Here is a 25940-nt window from a genome sequence, read left to right as displayed (position 1 = left end):
GCTGCCCCCTCCACCACCTCTCACCCTCCTGTATCTGCTGCCCCCTCCACCACCTCTCACCCTCCTGTATCTGCTGCCCCCTCCCCCACCTCTCACCCTCCTCCATCTGCTGCCTGCTCCACCACCTCTCACCCTCCTGTATCTGCTGCCCCCTCCACCACCTCTCACCCTCCTGTATCTGCTGCCCCCTCCACCACCTCTCACCCTCCTCTATCTGCTGCCCCCTCCCCCACCTCTCACCCTCCTCCATCTGCTGCCTGCTCCATCTGCTGTGATCCTGCTGTCTAGATCCATCTTGTAAGGTAGCTATCCCCAATCTCACCTTCCACCCTGCCTCCCCCCCCACCCCTCGCCAACGGAGGAGGGCGGCAAGTTTGACGACCGCCCCGGGCGGCAAAAGCAGTTTCTACGCCACTGACTCCACAACAACAGGAAGCATACAGCAGCACTTTTACTTGCACGAGCAGCTGCGACCTGACTCCCTCTCTCCATGGCAGAACTTGGTAGATTGTGAATTAGTGATGTGTCGGTTGTGAACGATCCGACATAAAGATCCGTCTCCCTGCTGTGACTGACAGAAGCTGGATCCTCAGTGAGAGCCAATAAATTCTCTTAACGGCTCTCACTGGGCATAAAATTTTGATGTTTGGTGGGCGAAACCCCGTCTACTTAGAAAATTAATTGGCCCGCTGTGAGTGGGCGTGGTTTTGGCGGCGTTAAGACAAGATTAAATATGTGTTCACCTGTGGTGAACACATGTTTAATAGGGAGCCAGGAACGAGCAAAAGAGCCGGCTCTTTTTGGTGAGCGGAGTCATGGGAACCGGATCACCAAAGAGTCTGACTGCAAGTTGCTTAATTGAAGCTCAGCTGTAGCCTATTGTGGCCACTCCCCTCCTACTTAAAAAGTAGTTTTAAGTAATTTTTGCAGTTGATATATTCACACTAGTGATGGGCAGTCCAACTGTTTTTGGTGATCCGGTTCCCATGGCTCCGCTCACCAAAAAGAGTCTGCTCTTTTGCTCGTTCCTGGCTGCCTATTAAACATGGAACAGGGAAAACTGACATTAACCTTTGCTGCGCCAACAGAAAGCAATCTACATTTAATATAGTCTCCAGAACTGGGAGAAAGCTCAAAAAGCAGAACTGTCATAAATCTCTCCACGCCGAGAGATAAACATTACAAACAATTAATCAAAACTAGACATCAATCCAAAGATGGTATCATTAAAAACATTGTGCCACCCTGCAAAAAATAAGCCATCACACGGCTCCATCGAACAAAAAATGAAATGTTTGATATCACAGTAATCGTACTGGTGAAGAGAATTATATTGCAATGCCATTTTCACCACAAAATGTACACTATAAAAAAAATCCCCAAAAAGTCAGAATTGTGGGTATTTTTCACAATTTTACCTCCATTTGGAATTTTTCCCCGTTTTACAGTACACTATGTGCTCAAAAAAGTGTCATTCAAAACTACATCTCGTCCTGCAAAAATCAAGCCTTCATCTGTCTATGTGGACAGAAAAATAAAAAGTTATGGCTCTAGGATTAAGGGAAGAAAAAAATGAAAAACGCAAGAACGAAAATTGGCCGCGTCGCGAAGGCATTCAAGACTCCACCTCATCAATATAGATTAAGTTCCTCAAAAGAGCTTTCACTACACGTTTAGTAAATAGCCAAAAAGTGAGTACATAAAACATAACTTTTAATGTCACCGTTAAAAAATACAACAAAAAGTGAACCATAAAATCTAAGGATATGCTCAGGGTTCATAAAAGCAAGAACCACCTATGTGCGCATTCATTTATCCAATAGTGATCAGATATAAGCAAAAAAAAACAACAACTATACATATTGTGAGATATCAAATTGGAATCTCACCCAATCAGATGTATAGAGGCAAGATACCAACAGAAGTGGTTATAAAGAAATCCCCATAGGATGCAGTCTTATATGGGTAAGTCCAGATCACTAGAGGGTCCTTTAGAGTCCTATGTGGCCCTCAAATGTACAACTGAACCTGTTGCCCACAGTCTCCCGCCCTTACAAGGGCAGTCCACAGATTGCCCTAAACAAGGATTATCTCAAATAGTGATATGTGTGCCTCCCTCCCGACACGTTTTCTCCTTGCAGATTCATCAGGGGACTGGACTGCAAAGTAGAATAGAAGGGCTGTGGAGCCACTATTCTGATGATAAATGTGGCATGACAAAAAAAATCTTAGTTCAGAGATTTAATTAAAGTGTACCCTTCACCTGCCTCAGGCTCCCCTTTTAATTTAAGAAAATAGTGTGAGGGCACAGGCAGATGATTTTACTAAATAACAATGAAGGGAATCAGCAGGTTTTTACTACCTCATCTGAGAACAGCATGTAGTAGGCAAAGAGATCCTGAATCAACAATGTATCACTTAGATTACTGGGTGCAGCTATTCTGACACAAGAAGAAATTTAGATTTCGCAATGCAGCAGAGCAGAGAAAGCTAACCCACACCTACACCAGGCTCTGTATGTTCATTGTCTAAACAATGAGCTTGTTGTATGGATTTCCTGACACATACTTGAATTCTGTGTTTTAACCCCTATTTCATGCTGTCCTCAGATTTCACCGCAAAAACCTGACAGATTACCTTTTATTCTTTAAAAAAAAAACACAACCGTGGCCCTAATTCCACCGATAATGACCTGACTTTTTCCATGTTGTGGAAACTATACATGTCAGGACACCACAACCTGGAAGAGTTTGGAACTGACTTCTGTTTAAAACCTGAAACCTTTTGGGTGATATTGGGGGTACTTTTGTGTATTTTTTTTCTTAACAAAAATAGCAACAAAAAGAGGATCTAAAAACTTCCCTAAAAATGTATTATAAAATGTACTCACAGCAAAAAAGGGCAACCAGTCCAGTTAGTCCAGGCCAACACATCTAATGCACAAACAGGATGCAGACAAGCCTCTCAACATGATGGACACTTCACAAGTGCAAGGTAAATTGCACACCAGTGGCGCGCATAGGGCACTGTTCACACCTGTATGCGCATGGTGTCCAGCCAGCAACCTATTACCACGCCCTTACTATTAGATTAGGCGGGTTACCCGGACACTACTCACTGCAGCACGTAAGGGACAGAAATTCCACTATGCACGGCCGTATCAAGAGGCCCGGCCGCACCCCGCATAGTCAAAGTGCAAAAAATACATATAAAATATATGTGAGGTATTAGTTTGTAAATTGGCCAATGTACGTAAGCCCACAATCCTCATCACGGATCCTCACGCTTGCGGGTCCCTACACTGATAAATATCAAAAATAGCAACAAAAAGAGGAGCTAAAAACTCCCCTAAAAATGTATTATAAAATGTACTCACAGCAAAAAAGGGCAACATGTCCAGTTAGCCCAGGCCAACACATCTAATGCACAAACAGGATGCAGACAAGCCTCTCAACATGATGGACACTTCACAAGTGCAAGGTAAATTGTACACCAGTGGCGCGCATAGGGCACTGTTCACACTTGTATGCGCATGGTGTCCAGCCAGCAACCTATTACCACGCCCTTACTATTAGATTAGGCGGGTTACCCGGACACTACTCACTGCAGCACGTAAGGGACAGAAATTCCACTATGCACGGCCGTATCAAGAGGCCCGGCCGCACCCCGCATAGTCAAAGTGCAAAAAATACATATAAAATATATGTGAGGTATTAATGACCTGACTTTTTCCATGTTGTGGAAACTATACATGTCAGGACACCACAACCTGGAAGAGTTTGGAACTGACTTCTGTTTAAAACCTGAAACCTTTTGGGTGATATTGGGGGTACTTTTGTGTATTTTTTTTCTTAACTAACATTATTAAAATCTTACTGTCACAAGGATACCACAACGCAGAGTGGTCCTTCCTATTTCTGGTGTCCGGAGATCACAGCGCAGTGCTTCATACACATTTGCTCAAGTTAATACTGCTGGCTGTGCAGATTCTCCTTCATCGCTGCTAGCACTGCTAGGGTTAAGTAGATCGTCTGGTCTCTTGAAACTGAGTGTTAGCAATAGTCAGCTGTTCTCTATTGCTAATTAGCTTTGCTATAAAGACTTCCCTCTTGCTCAGGTAATCGCTAGTGATAGTTTCTGCTTAGCTTGCCTCTAGAGAGAACCTGTGAATGAGGACCAGAAGCCATTCAGAGAACAGTTGCTGTGTGAAAGTTGTGTTGTTATCCTGTACATATTAGTTCTTTTGGGTTTTGCCCTTCTGGTCCGCTCCTCATTATTACCACTTGTTTTGAGTGCTTTGTATGATTGCTGTTTATTTTACCCCTGTCTGTCTAATCCTCTCTGTGTCTTTAACCTAGAGCAGGACTAGTGTTCCCGCTGCCCTGCACACTATACAGGGCTGAGCTCAGGGAACACGATGGGGTGAGAGAATCCATTTAGGGACGTCAGGGAGTGCAGGGATCATTCTCATGTGAGTGTAAGAGGTGACCCTGCTCTCCTTTTCCCTAGTGCAAGGGCCCACCATTGTAATGTGTACCCTGTGTGTTGCGGCGCTCTATATGGCCGAAGTAAAAAGAGATTTGTCGAGCGTGCTGGGCTTGCTAGGGGAATTTGGAGCTTTCTCAGGGTTTATTTTAAATAAGGCCAAATGTGAGATCCTCTATCTCAGGGAGAACGAGAAACCAAGAAGTAATGATGGAACAGTGGGCGACATTCCCCTAGCCAAAACAAATATAAAATATTTGGGCATCAAACTGGGGCGGAAAATAGACTGTGCATAATTTAATCTTCCCCACGTTCATATCTAAAATAGTGGCAGAACTGGAAAGGTGGCAGAGCCTACCCCTTAGTCTCCTAGACAGGATACACTTACTGAAGATGATGAGTGTCTCGAAACTTCTATACGCCGTGCAAACAATCCCAAAGCTGTTAAAGCATACTGATGTAAAGAGAATTGACACAGCCATTAGAAGGTAAATTTGGAAGGGTCGACGTCCCCGCATAAAATTGCAAACCCTTATGATGGCCAGGAAAGAAGGAGGCACTAATCTACCCAACGCCAGGGGATACAATCTAGAATGCGTGGCTAGGCATATATTAGACTAGTTAAAAGATATTAATTGGTATTCGGATGTGGAGCTGGAAAAAGCATATGCCCACCCATGGAACATAGTCGCACTCTTACATACACCACAGGGCCTCCTCCCCACTAAAATCAAGCAAACAGTGATCTTTAGAGACACAATCGTCGCGTGGAAAGAAATTAGTAGGAAATTGAAACTATCATGGAGAATCTCTAAATATCTGCTATTATGGGGGAATCCTGCTTTCCTGAATCTAGGGGGACAATAGCTTGTTGCAAGAGTGAAGAGGAAAAGGGATACACAAGGTGGTGCACTTGCTGCACACAGAAGAAAACAGGTGGATGAGACAGGAGATAGTGGCCAAGGACAAATTAGAAGCCATCAAACTTTACAGTATGGACAGATCAAGGGGTCAGTAATGTCTTTATTGACATGTGTAGAGGAAGAGACACGTAATAACGTCATGTATAACTTTCTTCTTCCCATGGGAGATAAACCTACCATAATGACACTATACAAACTGATCAGAACCGTTTTTATCCAGAAAGAGGGAGACCAAATTTTCACAAGCTGGGTGTGACAAATGGGTGGGCTAGACATGGAGGTAAGGGAGAAAATACTAAGTGGATGGAGGACCTTAAGGAAAAACATTTTAAGTGAGGTATGGAGAGAATCGCAGTTCCGGAACATGCACAAGGCAATTATAGCTTTTAACATTCCAATATCAGCCACTATGTGGGAGCGCAAAATTAATTGCCCAAAACGCAAGCTAAGAAATGTAGACCTCCTCCGTGGCTTATGGGAATGCCTAAAAGTAAGGGTACTTTGGGAAAATAAAAGATGGATTGGATAAATTATGGAAAATAAATCTTCCTTTAAATCCTTTGGTATATTTATTCCGCTATATAACAGGTGATGACGAGAGGCAAGCAGAGGGTTGTGGGTCTACTTCGATTTTGTTTCACTCCAAAAACTTCCTCCCCACCATCACCGAAAGAGAGCTCGCACATGTTCTCTCGAAAGCGCACCTCACCAACTGCGCACTTGACCCCATCCCATCCCACCTCCTCCCCAACCTCCCCACTATCCTTATTACAGCCTTAACCCATCTTTTCAACCTATCTTTAACGACAGGTACCTTCCCTTCTGCCTTTAAACACACAACAGTCACACCCATCCTAAAGAAACCATTTCTCGATCCAACCTTTACTACCAGCTATCACCCCATATCACTACTCCCGTTCGCCTCAAAACTCCTCAAACAGCACGTCCATGCTGAACTTTCCTCCCACCTCTCATCTAACTCTCTCTTTGACAACCTACAGTCCGGCTTCCTTCCACATCATTCTACTGAAACTGCCCTGACTAAAATCACAAATTACTTACTGACAAAGCTAACAATCACTTCTCTATACTCCTACTTTTAGACCTGTCCTAAGCCTTTGACACTGTCGACCACTCCCTCCTATTACAGATCCTCTCTTCCCTTGGTGTGAGAGACCTTGCCCTCTCTTGGATTTCTTCATACCTTTCCATCCGCATTTTTAGTATCTCCCACTCCCACACAACCTCTTCATCCCGCCCTCTCTCTGTTGGCATCCCTCAAGGCTCTGTCCTGGGACCCTTACTTTTTTCCACTTATACATTTGGCCTGGGACAACTCATAAAGTCCCATGACTTCCAGTACCACCTATTCGCTGACGACACTCAGATCTACCTCCCTCACCACCTCCTGCTGTCTTCAACTCAAAAATATTTCCAGAATCCGTCCTTTCCTCAATTCTCAATCTACAAAAATGCTAGTGCATGCCCTCATACTCTCCCGCCTCGATTACTGCAACATCCTCCTCTGTGGCCTCCCTGCTAACACGCTCGCCCCTCTCCAGTCCATCCTTAATTATGCTGTCCCACTGATCCACCTAATTATGCTGTCCCACTAATCCACCTCTCTCCTCAATACCACCCCACTTCTCCTCTCTGCAAATCTCTCCATTGGCTCCCAATCTGCCACAGTATCCAATTCAAACTACTAACACTGACCTACTAAGCCATCCATAATCTGTCTTCTCCATATATCTCTGAACTAATCTCTCGCTACACTCAAAAACGTAATCTACGGTCCTCCCAAGATCTCCTTCTCTCCTCCTCTCTCATGTGCTCCTCATGCAACCGCCTCCAAGACTTCTCCTGAGCATCCCCTGTCTTCTGGAATTCGCTGACTTAACACGTCAGACTATCTACTACACTTGCAAGCTTCAAACGGAACTTGAAAACTCATCTGTTCAGAAATGTCTATAATCTTCAACGACCTCCCTGTCTCACGCCCGTGCGGAGCTGCCGCCTCACCACCGTGCGGAGCTGCCGCCCAACCTACACCCCACCTACTGTCTCCTCCCCAAAATCCTATAGAATGTAAGCCTGCAAGGGCAGGGTCCTCTTTCCTCTGTACTAGTCTGTCTATTGTAACTTGTATATGAATTCTGTATGTAACACCCTTCTCATGTACAGCACCATGGAATTAATGGTGCTCTATAAATAAATATTATTATTAATAATAATAATAATAATAATAATAATAATAATAATAATAATAATAAATCCATATATCTGATAGTTAAACTAATCATACTGAGGCATTGGCTAGATCACTTGCTTCCTGGGGTCGGCAAGATTATTGGGCAACCCAAGGCCCTACTCAACCTGAACTGGCTGGAGGCAGAGAGCAATAAGGAAAAGGGAATTAAGCCATTCATAATAAAATGGAGAGCATTTCTATTGCGATACCACACAGACGCAGAAAGAATCCACTATATGAAATCTTTCAGGTCAATAGAGTGGTACTTAGTAGAGGACATAGGTGACACACTGGGGAGGCTGAAAGTCCCTGCAGACAACCAGAGGGTAGGGGACCCCAAGCAGTAGGAAAGGTTGTACAAGTTTGAGGTGGTATTCTCAAAGGAAAGGTGGGGCGTCTCCCTCGTGGGAAAGAGGGACCTATCTGCGTGAACAGGGGGGTGGGTTAGGGTAGTTCAAGAATTTGATACATAGTTAAGAGGTGGGGAAATTTTAGGGAGCGTGCAAATGGTATTGTCATGAATACTGTTTGTATCCTACCTATGTTATGCTTTATAAAACAATAAAAATTATTGGTGAAAAAAATAAATGCCAGCCAAAAAAAACGATAGGTACTCCATTAAATTGTAATGAATAATAGTAACTATTTAACCTTGGGTCACTTGTAACTTTCTTTACTCCTAAATTGCTAAAAGGTTTTTTTCTATTAGGGACATTTATGGTATATTAATAGCATTCCCCCAAAAAGATGTGCATTCTAATAACTATTAAAGATAGCATGCCTAAAGTTATTTTCCTTTGCTAAGCCATATCACTGGATATACTATCAAAATATTTAAAGTTAGAGATGTAGAAGGAAAGAAGGATCAGACATCTTAAATTGCATTAAGTTCTGGGCTTTTAACCCACACATTTGTAATTCCGTTGATTTGTTACAGTTATGATTTATGTTACAAAGTACATCAACTCAAAGAGGCAGCTACAGACAGACTTTTCGCCACTATACAGTGAAACCATTTGCATCTGCTGGGGCCAATGGGTTACACCCATGAAGTAGCTTGAGGAAATTTCAAAGGAAAAATGTAAGTAAGCCAACTCAAAATTAGAGAGACAGGGACAATGACAAAATCATATTCAAAGAGAAGATAGTCGACAACAGACATACAGAGTAGTCATGTAGTCCATGAGTAAAACCTAATAGAGCAGCAAAGGTTAAATCATTAAAATAAAAAAGGCAGAAATTGATATCAATCCAATATACAATGCACCAGAATATAAAATTCAAAACATTACAATAACAGGCCCTACAATGGAGGAGTAAATAGGATACTGTTGGCATCCATTTACCGCAGAAAACATTTCCTCTTGTTGGGACTGCTGACCAGCCCCAGTGATATACTGGCCATCTCTTTCGCTGTCAGCACCATTTTATCCCTATGAGTGAAGCAGCAGTGAGAGTTTTAAAATATACATAATTTGGCTGTCAAATTTTGTCTTAAAATTACAACAAACAATGACATAAAACCACATATTTTGCTATTTGGCAGGCTCTGAAATGATAAAACTACCTGGTTGGTAATATAATATTGTGGATTTCGATCTGTTCTGCAATCCAAAGTTTTTGAGTGTGATGACCTAGATAAAAAGTTTCTATTTAATAAAATACCAAACAAAAAATGTATACATAATATTTATATTCTGAGCACCGTTTACATTATATCGTAATGGAAAATAATGAAATACACCCTTAAATGTTGATTTTTTTTTGTATCGGTTTTTACATAACATTGGTGTAGTCCTCACTGCTTTATACTACTGTTAGGTCCAGAAACATTTGCACAGTAAAAAAAATCTTCATGATTTGGGCTCTGCATGCCACTATTTTTTATTTAAAATTAAACAAACGAGATACAATTGAAGTGGAAATAAAGACTTTCAGGTTTAATTAACCCCTTCACCTCCCAGTGATTTTTCGTTTTTTCCTCTCTTTTTTCAAGTGCTATAACTTTTTAATTTTATTGTCAATATAGCCATATGAGGGCTTGTTTTTACGGAACGAATTGTACTTTTTAGTGAAACCATTAATTTTACCATATAATGAACTGAAAAACAGGAAAAAAAATTCAAAGTGCAGTGATATTGTAAAAAAGTGCAATTGCACAATTGTTTTTTTATGTTTTTTATTTTCTATGTTCACTATATGGTAAAACTGACCTGGCATTATGATTCCCCAGGTCATTACAAGTCCATAAATACCAAACATGTTTAGTTTTACTTTTATTTCACTGGTGAAAACCAATTCAGAAATCTGTAAAAAAAAAAAAAAGAAAAAAAAAAAAAGAGCTTTTGTCGCCATTTTCCAAGACCCATAGCGTTCTCATTTTTTGGAAACTGGGTTCAGTGACAACTTATTTTTTTGCGTCTTGAGCTGGTGTTATTTTTTTTTTAATTCTTTATTTAAGTGAAATCCAGATGAACATAACATGTCAATCCAAAGGCCTGACGGCCTAATTGCCATAACCAAAGAGCATTCAAAACAGGTGAAACATAAGATTAGTGTAAATCACAATGATATGACAACATATCGCCTGTTTTGTAGCATACACGAATGCAAGATTCCAGGGTTTTAAATATAAACGAAAAAACATAACAGATGCTATGGGAAGCATATAAAGAATATAATAAAGCAGAACAAAGCAAAAAGGAAAGATGAAAATGAAGCGGATAAAGAGAAAGTAGAAAATAGAGGGGGGAGAAAAAAAGAGACAAGGTAGAGGGGTAGAAAAGAGGATTGCAGGAGGGTGTAGAGGGAGGGGGGGTACATAGGTATGGCAGTACTCCATCTCCCCGGCTCTGAGGATAACGCATCACCAGACCTACCATTACATCTCTTCATGGGACCCCGGGTGGGTCTCGATACTCCATTGTCTGTTGGAAATCCATCCACTCCCTCCACGTAGCCCAGAATTTCAAATATGAATCATGCACAGAAGAAGTCAGATCCTCCATATGCATGAGTTCATTGGTTCTGGCTATCCATTGTGCAACAGTGGGTGGCGCTTGACTTTTCCATCTCTCTGGGATGCATGACCTGGCAGCCATGATGAGGAATTTCCTCAGAGAGGATTTGTAGGTCTTTAAGGGAATCTCACAGTGATGAAGCAGGAAGGCGGTCGTCCCAATCTCCCCAACTGTGCCAGACACTCTCTGGATGATGTCGGAGACACTAGTCCAAAACGGACGGATCACCTCGCATTCCCAAAACACATGTAATAATGTTCTCTCCTCCCTACCGCACCTCCAGCAAGTGGGGTCAGCCGAAGGATAAATGGCGTGCACCTTAGTCGGTACCCTATACCATCTAGAGAGCAATTTGTAGCTGGCCTCCTGGAAGCTAGAACTGATAGATGAACTGTGTGCGAGCGAAAACACTCGTTCCCTCTGGGCAGGGGTGAGAGCAATACCGAGGTCCCGTTCCCATTGTATTATGAATGGAGGAGGGGTCTGATCGGGGGGGGGGGTCAACATAGCGTAGACTCCCGAAAGTGAGTGGCGCACAGGGCCCACACCCTTACATATTAGTTCAAATTGTGTCTTGGGAAGCAAAAAGCGGGCCTTAAGAGGTAGCTTACTGAAGAAATGTGCGAGTTGCAAGCATCTCCACTGTCCTAACGGGGCTGGGGTCTGGCTAGCAGCTAACGTGGACACCGGGGGCCACCCCGAATAGTCACCAAAAACCTCCGTTCGGTCCCTCCCATTGCGCACCCAGAGTTGAAATATGTGGTCTATTTTACCTGGTTTGAACAAGGGATGGCTTAAGATAGGTGTCATCCTAGAATGGGAGGGAATAAACCTGCACGGACCTGAGCCGTGTCACAATATGTTACCGTTGGGCCAAGGGTCGGGTGTGATTTCAGCATCACGGAAGACTCAGATAGTACCCACGGAAATTTATTTAAAGGTATTGGGGAGAAGGACTGCTCTATCTGCACCCATGCTTTCTGTGTACCGTTCCTGCACCAATCAATAATTTTGGTAAGGTGACCCACCAAGTGATAAAGCCTTATATCAGGCAGCCCAATACCCCCTCTATGATTGGGTCTCGACAGAATTGCTTGTCTTATGCGAGCTGGCCTCCCCACCCATATAAGAGGATTGGACCGATTCGAGAGTCTTAAAAAAGGCAAGAGGAATCTTGATTGGGAGAGCTTGCAACAAGTACAAGATCCTAGGTAAAATGTTCAACTTGTAGATTTGACATCTACCAAACCAGGAGAACAAAGATTTCCCCCATCAGTCACAGTCCCTTCTAATCGAGGCAAGCAGAGTAGGAAAATTGTTTTGGAACAGGAGATTGAGGTCACTAGTAAGGCGTATGGCCAGATAGCTGAGAGACTGGGCCGCCCACTTGAAACTAAAGGATGACTTCAACTCCTCCACTTCCTTGGGACAGAGATTAATGTTTAGCGCTTCAGACTTTGAGAAATTAATTTTAAAATTTGATAGTTGAGAGTATACCTGAAATTCTTTCATCAAATTAGGGAGGCATATCCTAGGTGTGGAGATAAAGAATAGAATGTCATCCGCAAATGCAGCTACTTTATGAATGGTCTTGCGAACCGCAATACCCGCAACATCTCTGTTATCTCGTACATGTCTGATCAAGGATTCCAGAGTCAGGATGAATATCAGTGGAGATAACGGGCACCCTTGACGGGTACCATTCGAAATATTAAATTAATCCGAAAGGATCCCATTCACCCGTACCCTAGCTGAGGGAGCCGAGTAAAGAGACAATATCCATCTCAACATTCCATTCCCCAACCCCAGACTCCTGAGCGTGGCTTCCATAACTGTCCAGTCTACTCTGTCGAACGCCTTTTCTGCGTCGGTCGAGAGCAGCATCGAAGGGATGCCTCCTGATTTAACCCTTTACATTAGGTTTATGACTTTGATAGTGTTGTTGCAGGCCTCACGACCCGCCATAAACCCTGTTGGTCTGAATGGATTATCCCTGGGAGTAAAGGAGCCAATCTGTTTGCAAGAATTTTAGCAAAACGTTTAGTGTACACATTTAGAAGCGATATTGGACGATAACTAGCGCATTGTGTCAGGTCTTTCCCCACCTTATGTATTACCGTGATATGCGCCCTCTATGAATCCGCATTAGGGACAAAGTCCACTTGAGCCCTGGAGTTGAAGGCCGACAAAAGATGTGGGGTCAGTATGTCACTTAGTTTTTTGTAGTATGGAAGGGGCAGACCATCAGGACATAGTGCTTTGCCAGGCTTGGACGATGCTATGGCATCCCAAAGCTCCTGGTTTGATATTGGAAGTTCCAACGCCGCCACTTCCGCATCCCTCACCTGCGGCATTTTTGCCTTTCTAATATAATCCATAATTTTGCGATTCAGGTCAGTTGATGATTTTGGCAGGCCGTTTCCCTCTAAATTATAAAGAGCCTGATAGAATTCTTTAAAAGTTTCCGCAATTTCCCATGAAGAATGTAACAAGATATTTTGCGAGGACAGGGAAGCAATCTTCGAGATAAAGGTCGACGCTTGTCGCTGTCTAAGGTCCCTCGCTAATGTCTTACTGCATTTATTTCCATATTCATAAGTGTCAACGACACCGAGCCAGGACCCCTTTTGCTTTGGATGTAAGCAATTTCCGCAGATCATCCCTAGTTTTAAAAAGAGCTCCACCCACCTCCGCTGAGTGTGGAACTGGAGATTGTAGCAGTATTGTAACCGTACAGAGGGCATGGTCTGAGAAAGTGATATTTTCTATTTGAGTTTGGGACTAGAGTTGAGCGCGGTTCGAGGTTCTCCAGTTCGCGGCTCGAGTGATTTTGGGGGCTGTTCTAGATAGAACTAGAACTCAAGCTTTTTGCTAAAGCTCGATAGTTCTAGATACGTTCGAGAACAGTTCTAGCAGCAAAAAGACCAGCTAATTACTAGCTGGCTTTCCGCTGTAATAGTGTAAGTCACTCTGTGACTCACACTATTATGAAATTTCAGTGTATAGTGTGCGGGAACAGCGCATTCAGATCACTGCTGTATGAATAATGGCGATCGCCATTTTTTTTTTTTCCTTGTCTTCCTTTCCTAAGCACGCGCGTGTAGTGGGGCGGGCTAGCATGTCAGCCAATCCCAGACACACACACAGCTAAGTGTACTTTTAGCCAGAGAAGCAACGGCATGTGTGATAGGATGTCCATGTCACATGTCCCTGCATTAGAAAAACGAGTATCTGCCCGTCCGGACGCCATTATCTCTTCTGCGTCCTTGGTGTCAGTCACCGCTGGCGCAACGCCTATCTCCGATACTGCTGTGTACGCTCTATACACAGCGCTGTACAGAATAGGGATAGCACTTTCTATCAGTCCTTTTAAGGGCTAATACCGGCAGGGTCAGAGCCATAGGTGACAGGCCCTGAAAACAGAGTTTAACAGCTACACAAGATGACAGCGTCTGTGTAGCTAAGGTCAGGGATTTCCTCGCTGCATTTCCCCATTAGGAGGGATAGAAAGGCAGGCTTCCTTTCCTCTAACCAGAGACCCACAACCCTGCCACTGTACCCTCCTGCCCTTTGCACACTCAAACTCATTGTTACTAAGCCATTATACTAGCAAACACTGAGTGAACTTAGTGGCATCCTAAACGTGGCTGTTGGACTTCTGTATTGTCCCACTAGTGCAAAGATATTTGCAGCACGTCTGCCTGCATTGCACACTCAAACTCATTGTTACTAAGCCATTATACTAGCAAACACTGAGTGAACTTAGTGGCATCCTAAACGTGGCTGTTGGACTTCTGTATTGTCCCACTAGTGCAAAGATATTTGCAGCACGTCTGCCTGCATTGCACACTCAAACTCATTGTTACTAAGCCATTATACTAGCAAACACTGAGTGAACTTAGTGGCATCATAAAAGTGGCTGTTGGACTTCTGTATTGTCCCACTAGTGCAAAGATATTTGCAGCACGTCTGCCTGCATTGCACACTCAAACTCATTGTTACTAAGCCATTATACTAGCAAACACTGCTGCCAGTTTAAGGGCCGTAGTTGCATTGTCAGGGATAATTATTGTTGTTTATTCTGCTGTTAATAAAGCTAGACCACGGCTGAAATCTACACCACCTCTCAATTTTTACTACCACATTTTAAGTGCACAATCTTGTCGCAATCAAAATGAGTGGCAAAATGACAGATGCTGGTGGAAAGGGGAAGAGGCGTGTTGGAAAAGGAAAAAAAGGGTTTGTCCGTGGGGAAGGTGGCAAAGCTTCATTAACATCTGCTGAAGATAGACCATCTTCCAGCAAAAGTAAGATGTCTACTACTTACCGTGGACAATCCGATGTGCTCCCTTTTTTACGGACACGAACAACTGGAACAAAGGTAGATGATGGCCAAAAAAGGAAAATGCTTGAATGGATCTCAAGTGGTCCAACAAGTGCCCTCTCCGCCACCTCAACTACCGCATCCAAAAAACACCAGTCCTCTGAGTTGTCATCCCAATCAAACTTGCTTTCTCCCAGCTCTGAAGTCTCCATCCGCCCTGCACAGTATGGTGGAACTGAGATGGCTGAGTCTGCAGAGCTGTTCAGTCACACTATAGCCTGGGAATCAGAGGTCTGCTCCCAAGCTACAGTGAGTACAGACCAGGAAATGGTCTGCAGTGATGCCCAGAACCTTTGTGACTCTGATTCAGGCCGTGATGACCAAATTTCTGAGCATAATGTTGACCCTTTTTCACAAACTGTAACACCTGTTGTTATAGACAATGAGGAACATACTGATGACGATGAGACGCAGATATCAGATTGGGATGACAACTTAAATATTCGGTCAGGGCAAGAAGAGGCTTGGTCTGAGGGTGAGGGGAGTGCAAACACAACATTGATGAGGAAGTTCTAGATCCCACTTATTGTCAACCCACAGTCAGGCCCTCGAGGAGGTCAACAGAGACGGTGGAGGAGGATGCAACTGACGACGAAGTTACCTTGCGCTTTCCTGGACAGAGTAGGAGTACTGGTAGCACGTCTACAACTGCATCCTCAGCCACCACTGTGCCTCTGAGCACTAGTCGGGGTGGATCAGCAGGTTGCATGCCCTCTAAGCCTTGCCTAGCCTGGTCCTTTTTTGACATAGCAAAAGATCGCCCAAATTATGTGATCTGTAAAATTTGTCATGATTCTGTTAGTAGAGGGAAAACCTCAGCAGTTTGACAACTTCTTCCATGAATCGTCACATGAATAAATATCATATGTCCCGGTGGGAAGCTCACCGTGCTGCAACGCGGCCTAGCGGAGCGAACCATCCACCGCCTGCCCCTTCTAGTGCATCCGCGCGCTCTTCATCTTCTAGGACTGTGGGGACATCTGTCACACCTGGTTTTCCACGCACAACTTCCACCACTGTAACCGCAACAGGCAGTTTGCTTGGTAGGTCGTCAGTTGGTTTGGAAGGGGAAACAAGTACGTGTGTACAGCTCTCTCAGACATCGATAGCAGCAACGTTGGATGAAGGCGACATCATGTCTACGCCTGCACTTTCCTCACAAAGCTGCATTTTTCCAGGGACACCCTACTCAACACCGTCTACACACAGCAGCCAGATCTCTGTCCCTCAGATGTGGACAAATAAAAGGCCATTTCCTGCGACCCATGACAAAGCTAAGAGGTTGACTTTATCCCTCTGTAAGCTCTTGGCTACCGAAATGCTGCCTTTCCGCCTGGTGGACACACAGGATTTTAGAGACCTTATGTCTGTCGCTGTGCCCCAGTACCAGATGCCCAGTCGCCACTACTTCTCTAAGAAAGGTGTGCCTGTGCTACACCAGCATGTCACACACAACATCACCGCTTCCTTGAGAAACTCTGTGTGTCAACGGGTGCATTTCACCACCGATACTTGGACCAGTAAGCATGGACAGGGACGTTACATGTCGCTGACTGGGCACTGGGTAACTATGGTGATAGATGGTGAAGGGTCTGCTGCACAAGTTTTGCCGTCCCCACGACTTGTGTGTCAATCCTCTGTCTGTCCAAGTTCCGCCACTGCTTCTGCCTCCTCCACCTTATCTGGGTCCTCCACCTTCGCCCCAAGCCTGCCTGGTCAGGCCACCAGCGTTCGCACTGCGCAGAAGGAATCCCGCACCCCTCATTACTATGCTGGCAGCAGAGCGCAACGGCATCAGGCGGTCTTTAGCTTGACATGTCTTGGAAATAGGAGTCACACAGCGGCTGAGTTGTGGGCGGCTCTGGAGACTGAGTTTAATAAATGGTTGTCTCCACTCAACCTGCAGCCTGGTAAGGCCGTGTGCGACAATGCTGCAAACCTGGGTGCGGCCCTTCACCTGGGCAAGGTGACACACGTGCCTTGTATGGCTCACGTGTTGAACCTTGCTGTCCAGCAATTTTTAACACACTATCCCGGCCTAGATGGCCTTCTGACCAGGGCACGAAAACTGTCTGCTCACTTCCGCCGTTCAACCGCCGCAGCTGAGCGACTTGCATCGCTCCAGAAGTCTTTCGGCCTGCTGGTTCATCGCCTGAAATGCGATGTGGCGACACGCTGGAATTCGACTCTCCACATGTTACAGCGACTGTGGCAGCACCACCGAGCTCTGGTGCAATACGTCATGACGTATAGCCTGGGCCAACGAGATGCAGAGGTGGGGCAGATCACCCTGATGGAGTGGTCTCAGATCAAGGACCTATGCACCCTTCTGCACAGTTTCGACATGGCGACGAATATGTTTAGCGCTGACAATGCCATTATCAGCATGACAATTCCAGTCATTTACATGCTGGAGCACACGCTAAACACTATTCGGAGTCAGGGGGTGAGACAACAGGAAGGGGAGGAACTACAGGAGGATTCATATGCGCAAGACACAACAACATCACCAAGGTCCAGACGTTCATCATCACCATCGCGGCAGGCATGGGACCATGGGGGACAGGGATCAACAAGGGCGCATGGTAGCAGGCGAAATGTTGAGGAAGGTGCAAGAGAACATGAAGAAATGGAGGACGAACTGTCCATGGACATGGAAGACTCAGCGGATGAGGGAGACCTTGGTCAAATTTCAGTTGAAAGAGGTTGGGGGGAGATGTCAGAGGAAGAAAGAACGGTTAGCACCTCTATGCCACAAACACAGCGTGGACTTGGTCCGCATGGCTGCGCAAGACACATGAGCGCCTTCTTGCTGCACTACCTCCAACATGACCCTCGTATTGTCAAAATTAGAAGTGATGATGACTACTGGCTTGCCACACTATTAGATCCCCGGTACAAGTCCAAATTTTGTGACATAATTCCATTCATAGAAAGGGACGCACGTATGCAGGAGTATCAGCAGAAGCTGTTACTCGATCTTAGCTTGGCTTTTCCACCAAACAACCGTGCAGGTGCAGGGAGTGAATCTCCCAGTTGTAACTTGACAAACATGGGACAGTCTCGTCATCTTCAACAGTCTACCCGTACCAGTAGCACCGTATCTGGTGCTGGTAACAGCAATTTTATGGAATCTTTTCATAATTTTTTTAGACCGTCCTTTGCAAGGCCACCAGAGACAACAAGTTTGACACATAGTCAACGGCTGGAGAGGATGATACAGGAGTATCTCCAAATGAACATTGATGCCATGACTTTGCAAATGGAGCCTTGCTCATTTTGGGCTTCAAATCTTGAAAAATGGCCAGAGCTCTCAACTTACGCCTTGGAGATTTTGTCGTGTCCAGCTGCCAGCGTTGTCTCTGAACGTGTCTTCAGTGCTGCTGGGTGTGTGCTGACAGATAAGCGCACGCATCTGTCCAGTGACAATGTGGACAGACTAACGTTCATCAAAATGAACAAGTCATGGATCCACAAGGAATTTACTACCCCTGTGTCATCCTGGGGAGAGTAAATGCTTGTGGATTTGGAATGTGCTTGATGCAAATCAAAACATCCTGTTTGCAACTAGGGCACAAGTGCTGCCACTGATGGGGTGTCTGTGTGGCCCAATTTTTGGAAAAAAGGGAGACTCCGCTTGGAGTAACCCTTGCTTGCCGTGTTTTTAAAAAGGAACCAAGATGAACAAGTCATGGTTCAGCAAAGACTGCTACCTACCCAGGTGTCATCCTGGGGATGGTTAAGAATGGCGTATTTTTGAATGTGCTTGATGCAAATCTAGCTGTGAAGTGTACAACTGGGGCACAACTGCTGCCACTGAAGGGGTGGGTGTGTGTGGGGCCCAATTTTTGGAAAAAAGGGAGAGACTCCGCTTGGAGTAACCCTTGCTTGCCGTGTTTTTAAAAAGGAGCCAAGATGAACAAGTCATGGTTCAGCAAAGACTTTGCTACCTACCCCGGTGTCATCCTGGGGACGGTTAAGAATGGCGTATTTTTGAATGTGCTTGATGCAAATCTAGCTGTGAAGTGTACAACTGGGGCACAACTGCTGCCACTGAAGGGGTGGGTGTGTGTGGGGCCCAATTTTTGGAAAAAAGGGAGACTCCGCTTGGAGTAACCATTGCTTGCCGTGTTTTTAAAAAGGAGCCAAGATGAACAAGTCATGGTTCAGCAAAGACTTTGCTACCTACCCCGGTGTCATCCTGGGGACGGTTAAGAATGGCGTATTTTTGAATGTGCTTGATGCAAATCTAGCTGTGAAGTGTACAACTGGGGAACAACTGCTGCCACTGAAGGGGTGGGTGTGTGTGGGGCCCAATTTTTGGAAAAAGGGAGACTCCGCTTGGAGTAACCCTTGCTTGCCGTGTTTTTAAAAAGCAGCCAAGATGAACAAGTCATGGTTCAGCAAAGACTTTGCTACCTACCCTGGTGTCATCCTGGGGACGGTTAAGAATGGCGTATTTTGAATGTGCTTGATGCAAATCTAGCTGTGAAGTGTACAACTGGGGCACAACTGCTGCCACTGAAGGGATGGGTGTGTGTGGGGCCCAATTTTTGGAAAAAAGGGAGACTCCGCTTGGAGTAACCCTTGCTTAGTGTTTTTAAAAAGGAGCCAAGATGAACAGAGCTGGGATCAGGAAAGACTTAGCTACCTACCCCGGTGTCATCCTGGGGACAGTTAAGGATGGCGTATTTTTGAATGTGCTTGATGCAAATCAAAACATCCTGTTTGCAACTAGGGCTCAAGTGCTGCCACTGATGGGGTGTCTGTGGGGCCCAATTTTTGGAAAAAAGGGAGACTCCGCTTGGAGTAACCCTTGCTTGCTGTGTTTTTTAAAAGGAGCCAAGATGAACAAGTCATGGTTCAGCAAAGACTTTGCTACCTACCCCGGGGTCATCCTGGGAACGGTTAAGTATGGCGTATTTTTGAATGTGCTTGATGCAAATCTAGCTGTGAAGTGTACAACTGGGGCACAAGTGCTGCCACTGAAGGGGTGGGTGTGTGTGTGGCCCAATTTTTGGAAAAAAGGGAGACTCCGCTTGGAGTCACCTTGCGGTGTTTTACATGATTTTAGAAGGGCGTGCCATGCCTATATCTGTGTCTCCTCCTCTTTTTCCTTGTCCAGCTCTTTTGTTTTTGCATGAGTATATGTCCTTGTCACTTTCCCATGTGTTTGTGTTGTGTTGTGAGTTGTTTGTCACCTTTTGGACACCTTTGAGGGTGTTTTCTAGGTGTTTTTATGTGTTTGTGATTGCCTGCCATTGTTTCCTATGCGGTTTGAGTTCGGTTCGTCGAACGTTCGACGAACTGAACTTGAACGAGACCTCCGTTCGACGAACCGAACTCGAGCCGAACCACGACCGGTTCGCTCATCTCTATTTGGGACACTCTAGCCAGATGATTATGTTTAATAAAGAGGTAATCAATTCTGGAATAGACCCCATGGGCCGCAGAATAAAAAGAGTAGTCCCTGTCCGACGGATGATGAAGCCTCCAAGTATCTACCAGTTGATAATCGTGTATCATGGGTCTAAGCTTACGTACGGCAGACAATGGGTGTGCGGATGAGCCCGTAGAAGTATCCTGAGCCGGATTTAAAGCTATATTGAAATCATCCCCCAAAATGAGCGTGCCGTCCACAAACTCCTCCATAGATTCCAGGAAGCCAGCCAGTGCTGTAATTTGACCCACATTGGGTAAGTACAGTGAGGCTAAGGTGTATGTATGCGAGGCGATCCTACCCTTAACCAAAAGCAGCCTACCCGTGTCATCACTTCAAGAATCCAGAAACTCCCAGGGAACGGATCGAGAGATGAGGTTACTTGTCCAACTGGACTTCGAGTTAGGAGAGAAGCTGTGATAAACCTCAGGATACCAACGACTCGACATCCTGAAAGGCTTGTGTTTGTACATGTGCGTTTCCTGTAAAAAAGCAATTTGAACATGAGACCTTCTCAACATATTCATTAAAATAGACCTCTTTACGTTTGGATTTTCTAATACTGACTCATTGTATATCATTGCAAATCGAAAAATGGTTTGGAATATCATGTTGAGGTTTTATCCTTTTCTTTAAAATATTCTGGCGATGAATGTAAGTTTTTTGGTTTTTTTTTTGCAATCATACTTCTTTTGCTATGGTTTTGTATAAAATTTTGTAAAATCAATAAAAATTGTTTGGAAAAAAAAAAATAGACCTCTTGCCCAGACTATGTAGTCCCTTAACATTAATAGTTCAGCATTTCACCTCAGCATTCACCTGGCTGTGCATGACTACCTACCGGGGTGGAGCCGCCCCCCTGCACGCAAAGACGGGGTAGGAAGGGTAGGGTGTAGAGAAGGAAGGGGGAAAAAGTAGGTCTAAAGTTTAAGGCAGACGAAAGCGGAAGTGGACACAGAAAAAGTAAGAGAAGAGTAAAGAAACAAAATAAGTAGCAAAACAGTGAATGAGAATATGTGAAATTGTATAGTCTCAACACACGTTTCAGACCTGGTGTCCTCAAATCGGAGGAACACCCTTGGGGTACAAGGAAAACCATGGGTCAGAGCTAGTCAGACTTAAGGCATAAATGAAAATACACAATGTGTTCTATTCAACTCATCACTTCTCAGCTCTCCGTCATCTGACGTCGAGGTGAGAGGCACTCAGCTTAAAAGAAAAACAAAAAACGTTAACCAGTAACATTCCATGTCAAATATGAGAACATTCAAACCTGAGCTAATGCCAAAAGTGGCACTAAGTCCATTGGCATAAAGAAAGCAGAGAGTAGTCCGTGCAGCGTAGAGGCGCCCACAGGGCCCCCCTCCATACCACGAGGGCCAAGGAGTCACGCAAACCCCTCTCACCATCTGTCATTGCATCAGGAAGGACAAAGAGAGGGTGCCAGACCATTTGTCCGGATCTCCAACAGCAGGCTCCCCCTCATTCGCTGACTCTCGTCTACTCCACTGTGGTCTCTGTGCCGTACGACTGCTTCTTCTCCTTCTTTGGGGCAAGCCGGGAGGTCTGTCCGTGTCCAGAAAATGAAAGACCCTCCAAATCCTCCGGGTGTTTCATGAGGAATTGTGCACCATTGTAACGTAGAATCAGGTGAAATGGATGCCCCATCTATAGGAAGCTCCCTTTTCCTAAATTCTTTGAAGAACAGGCAGAAGCTGACGCCTCATATAAAAGGTCCGGGAGGATACGTCCGGGAAGAGCTTTATTTCTGACCCCACATACGAAACAGTCCCATGGGTCCAGGCATGTCTCAAAATGGCCTCCTTGTCTGTGTAATAGTGTACTCTGCACAGAACATCTCGTGGAAAGGAAGCATCTACGGGGCCCTGACAGTAGACATGGTGTACTCTGTCAATCACATATGTGGTGGCCTCCGCGCTTCCCGAGATCTTGTTGAAAATGGAGGTCACTGTCTTTGAGAGGTCAGGAGTTGGAATATTCTCTGGGAGGCATTTCAGGAGGATAGTATTTCGCCTCCCTCTGTTCTCCTGGTCGTCTAACAGGATAGCCATGTTTTGTACGTGCATTGTGGACCTGGAGAGATCATGTTCCAGCAAGTTAACCCTTTCCGAGAGAGCAGACACATCCTTCTCCATCGCAGTAGTGCGAGTGTTAAGCAAATCAATATCCCCTTTAACAATGGCGAGCGCCCTTTAATGTGCAGCCTCCATCCTGGTCATGAGGGAATCCAGATCACTTTTAGTGGGGAGAGCAGACAGTAGCTGTAGAATGCGGTCCGCATCTGCTGGGGACATCACTGGGTTAAATCTCTGCAGGGCCTGTCTTCCATCCTGACTCCTTTGTATGTCTGTGGGCTGTCTTCCAGGGAACCCCTCTGAATTGGCCTGTTCTCACCTGGGGACCACACTCCCTGTACCTCCAAAACAGACCCTCTGGGTGCAAGAATCCCCTCGGTATGCTCCAGGCTGGTTCTCCATACCTTGTGCTGTCTGCCCGCGCTCCCCGCCACCATTTTCATGCACAGGCCGCACTGCAGAACACTCTCCTGCACCTCCTGGACTTGCCGGCGTCGGATGCAAGCGCTGATTTTCGGCACCCGGCAGTGAGAGACCCGCTCCCTGCTGCGCCTTGGCTGACTCCCCCGCTGCTGACCTCTCTCCCAGGCTGTCACCTGCCGGGGGCGTGTTATCACGCGGGGACCGCGCCGCCACCATTGCTGGGCTCGCCTTGGACACTGGGGAAGGCCTCCCGCCTTTAAAAAGGTGATCCGCCGCCGCACTGGTGCTCTGTGGTGCAGGGGTCACACTCTGCATCCCCGCTGCCTTTCTCCGGGACATTTTCGGCCACTACAAGTGAGGATAGAGCTGCTAGATGAAGCCTAGTCTGAGGAGCTCTTGGAAGACATGTATTTACACCGCCATGGTCAAGCCACGCCCCCCTTGAGCTAGTGTCTTTAATCAATGTTTTCATCGCCTGTTATTCCATTTTAATGCAATGTTGCGGCAACCCAAAAAACATAATTTTGGTGTTTGGACCTTTTTTCTCGCTACACCGTGTACCAATCAGATTAATTGATTTTATATTAACAGGTGCGGGTGGATGCCCGTCCCACCCTCGCCTATTAGCCGCACATGTCTGCTGATCAGATCAGAAGACATGTGGGGGGACTACTGTGGGCTCATGACGAGAGGCCACCTAGGACATACATATACATCCTAGATCATGAAAGGGTTAAATGGGTTGATCAAAAATATCCTGTGAAATGTTTAGGAATTGTAACTATTTTTCAACAAAGTCTCTTCATTTCAAGCGCTCACAAGAAGTTGGACACATTAACTTTAGAATAAATAAAATATAAAATGTTAATTTCTAGTAATTTGTACAAAATCCTTTGCAGGCAATGACTACCTGATATTTGGAATCCATGGACATCACCAAACATTAGGTTTCCTCCTTTGTGATGCTTTGCCAGGCCTTGACTGCACCTGACTTCAGTTGTTGCTCCTATGTGAGATTTTCTGGCTCAAAGGGGTATTCCTATCTCTAAGATCCTATACCAATACATAGTAGGTGTAGTAGTAATAATATTAGCAAATACCTCCAATTAGAAATGTAGTAGTTAGTCTGAAAAGTGATTTCACTCACCACATGTGTAGGGCATTACAGTACCTTAGTTATCCATGGCTATACCCACATACAGTTCAAACCAGAAGTTTACATACACTATCTATACATATGCATATATATATACAGTACAGACCAAAAGTTTGGACACACATTCTCATTCAAAGAGTTTTCTTTATTCTCATGACTGAAAATTGTAGATTCACATTTAAGGCATCAAAACTATGAATTAACACGTGGAAATAAAAACTTTACAAAAGAGTGTGAAACAACTGAAAATGTCTTATATTCTAGGTTCTTCAAAGTAGCCACCTTTGTGCTTTGATTACTGCTTTGCACACTCTTGGCATTCTCTTGATGAGCTTCAAGAGGTACTCACCGGAAATGGTCTTCCAACAGTCTTGAAGGAGTTCCCAGAGATGCTTAGCACTTGTTGGCCCTTTTGCAGTCACTCTGCGGTCCAGCTCACTCCAATCCATCTCGATTGGGTTCAGGTCTGGTGACTGGAGGCCAGGTCATCTGGCGTAGCAGCCCATCACTCTCCTTCTTAGTTAAATAGCCCTTACTCAGCCTGGAGGTGTGTTTGGGGTCATTGTCCTGTTGAAAAATAAATGATGGTCCAACTAAATGCAAACCGGATGGAATAGCATACCGCTGCAAGATGCTGTGGTAGCCATGCTGGTTCAGTATGCCTTCAATTTTGAATAAATCCCCAACAGCATCACCAGCAAAGAACCCCCACACCATCACCACACCAGAGTCTTTGAATGAGAAGGTGTGTCCAAACTTTTGTTCTGTACTGTATATATATATATATATATATATATATATATATATATATATATATATATATATATATGCGCATCTTTTTCTCGCTATCTGACATGAAATCAGAATACACCTTTCCCATTTTAGGTCAATTAGGATTAACAAAATTATTTATATTTGCCAAATGCAAGAATAATGAAGGAGAGAGAGAATGTTTTACGGCATTTGTATTACTTTCTGCAAAGTCAAAAGTTTACATACACTAAAGGATGCTTTACACGTTACAAATAATCGTGCGTTCGCATTTGCGATCACACCCGCCCCCATCGTATGTGCGGCACGGGCAATTTGTTATCCGTGTCGCACAATGCTGTAACCCCCGTCACACGTACTTACCTTCCAAAAGACCTCGCTTTGGGCAGCGAACATCCACTTCCTGAAGGGGGAGGGACGTTAGGCGTCATAACGACATCACACAACGGCCGGCCAATAGAAGCGGAGGGGCAGAGATGAGCGGGGCGTAAACATCCCACCCACCTCCTTCCTTCAGTATTGCCGGCGGGACGCAGGTAAGCTGCAGTTCATCGTTCCCGGGGTGTCACACGGAGCGATGTGTGCTGCCTCAGGAACGATGAACAAAAGGACGTTCGATTTTTTGAAAATGAGCGACGTGTCAACGATGAACGAGAAGGTGAGTATTTCTGCTCGTTCATAGCTGTCACACGCTACAATATCACTAACAATGCCGGATGTGCGTCACTTACGACGTGACCCCGCCAACATCTCGTTAGATATATCGTAGCGTGTAAAGCCCGCTTAAGAGTACTATGTCTTTAAACAATATGGGACAGCCCATATAATGATATCATGTGTTTGGAAGCATCTGATACAACTGTGGATGTATTTTAATGCACACCTGAAACACACTACTTCTTTGTGTAGCATCATGGGAAAGTAAAAAAAAATCAGCCAAGATCTCAGGAAGAGAATTGTGGACTTGCACAAGTCTGGTTCATCCTTGGGT

General features: G+C 45.0%; 1 protein-coding gene across 1 annotated transcript in view; it reads right to left on the bottom strand.

Moving 5' to 3' along the window:
* Nucleotides 1-25940, bottom strand: part of REDIC1 (regulator of DNA class I crossover intermediates 1) — a 139807-nt gene that overhangs the window by 2598 nt on the left and 111269 nt on the right. Inside the window, exon 5 of the mRNA XM_075342558.1 lies at nt 9227-9293. Within this exon, the coding sequence (XP_075198673.1) occupies nt 9227-9293 (67 nt within the window). The remainder of the gene's footprint in view (nt 1-9226; nt 9294-25940) is intronic.

The sequence above is a fragment of the Anomaloglossus baeobatrachus genome, chromosome 4 (genome assembly GCF_048569485.1).
Source record: "Anomaloglossus baeobatrachus isolate aAnoBae1 chromosome 4, aAnoBae1.hap1, whole genome shotgun sequence".
In the NCBI taxonomy this organism is placed as follows: Eukaryota; Metazoa; Chordata; class Amphibia; order Anura; family Aromobatidae; genus Anomaloglossus; species Anomaloglossus baeobatrachus.
Note: the sequence above shows the minus strand (reverse complement) of the source record. Positions and strands in the feature narration are given on the sequence as shown.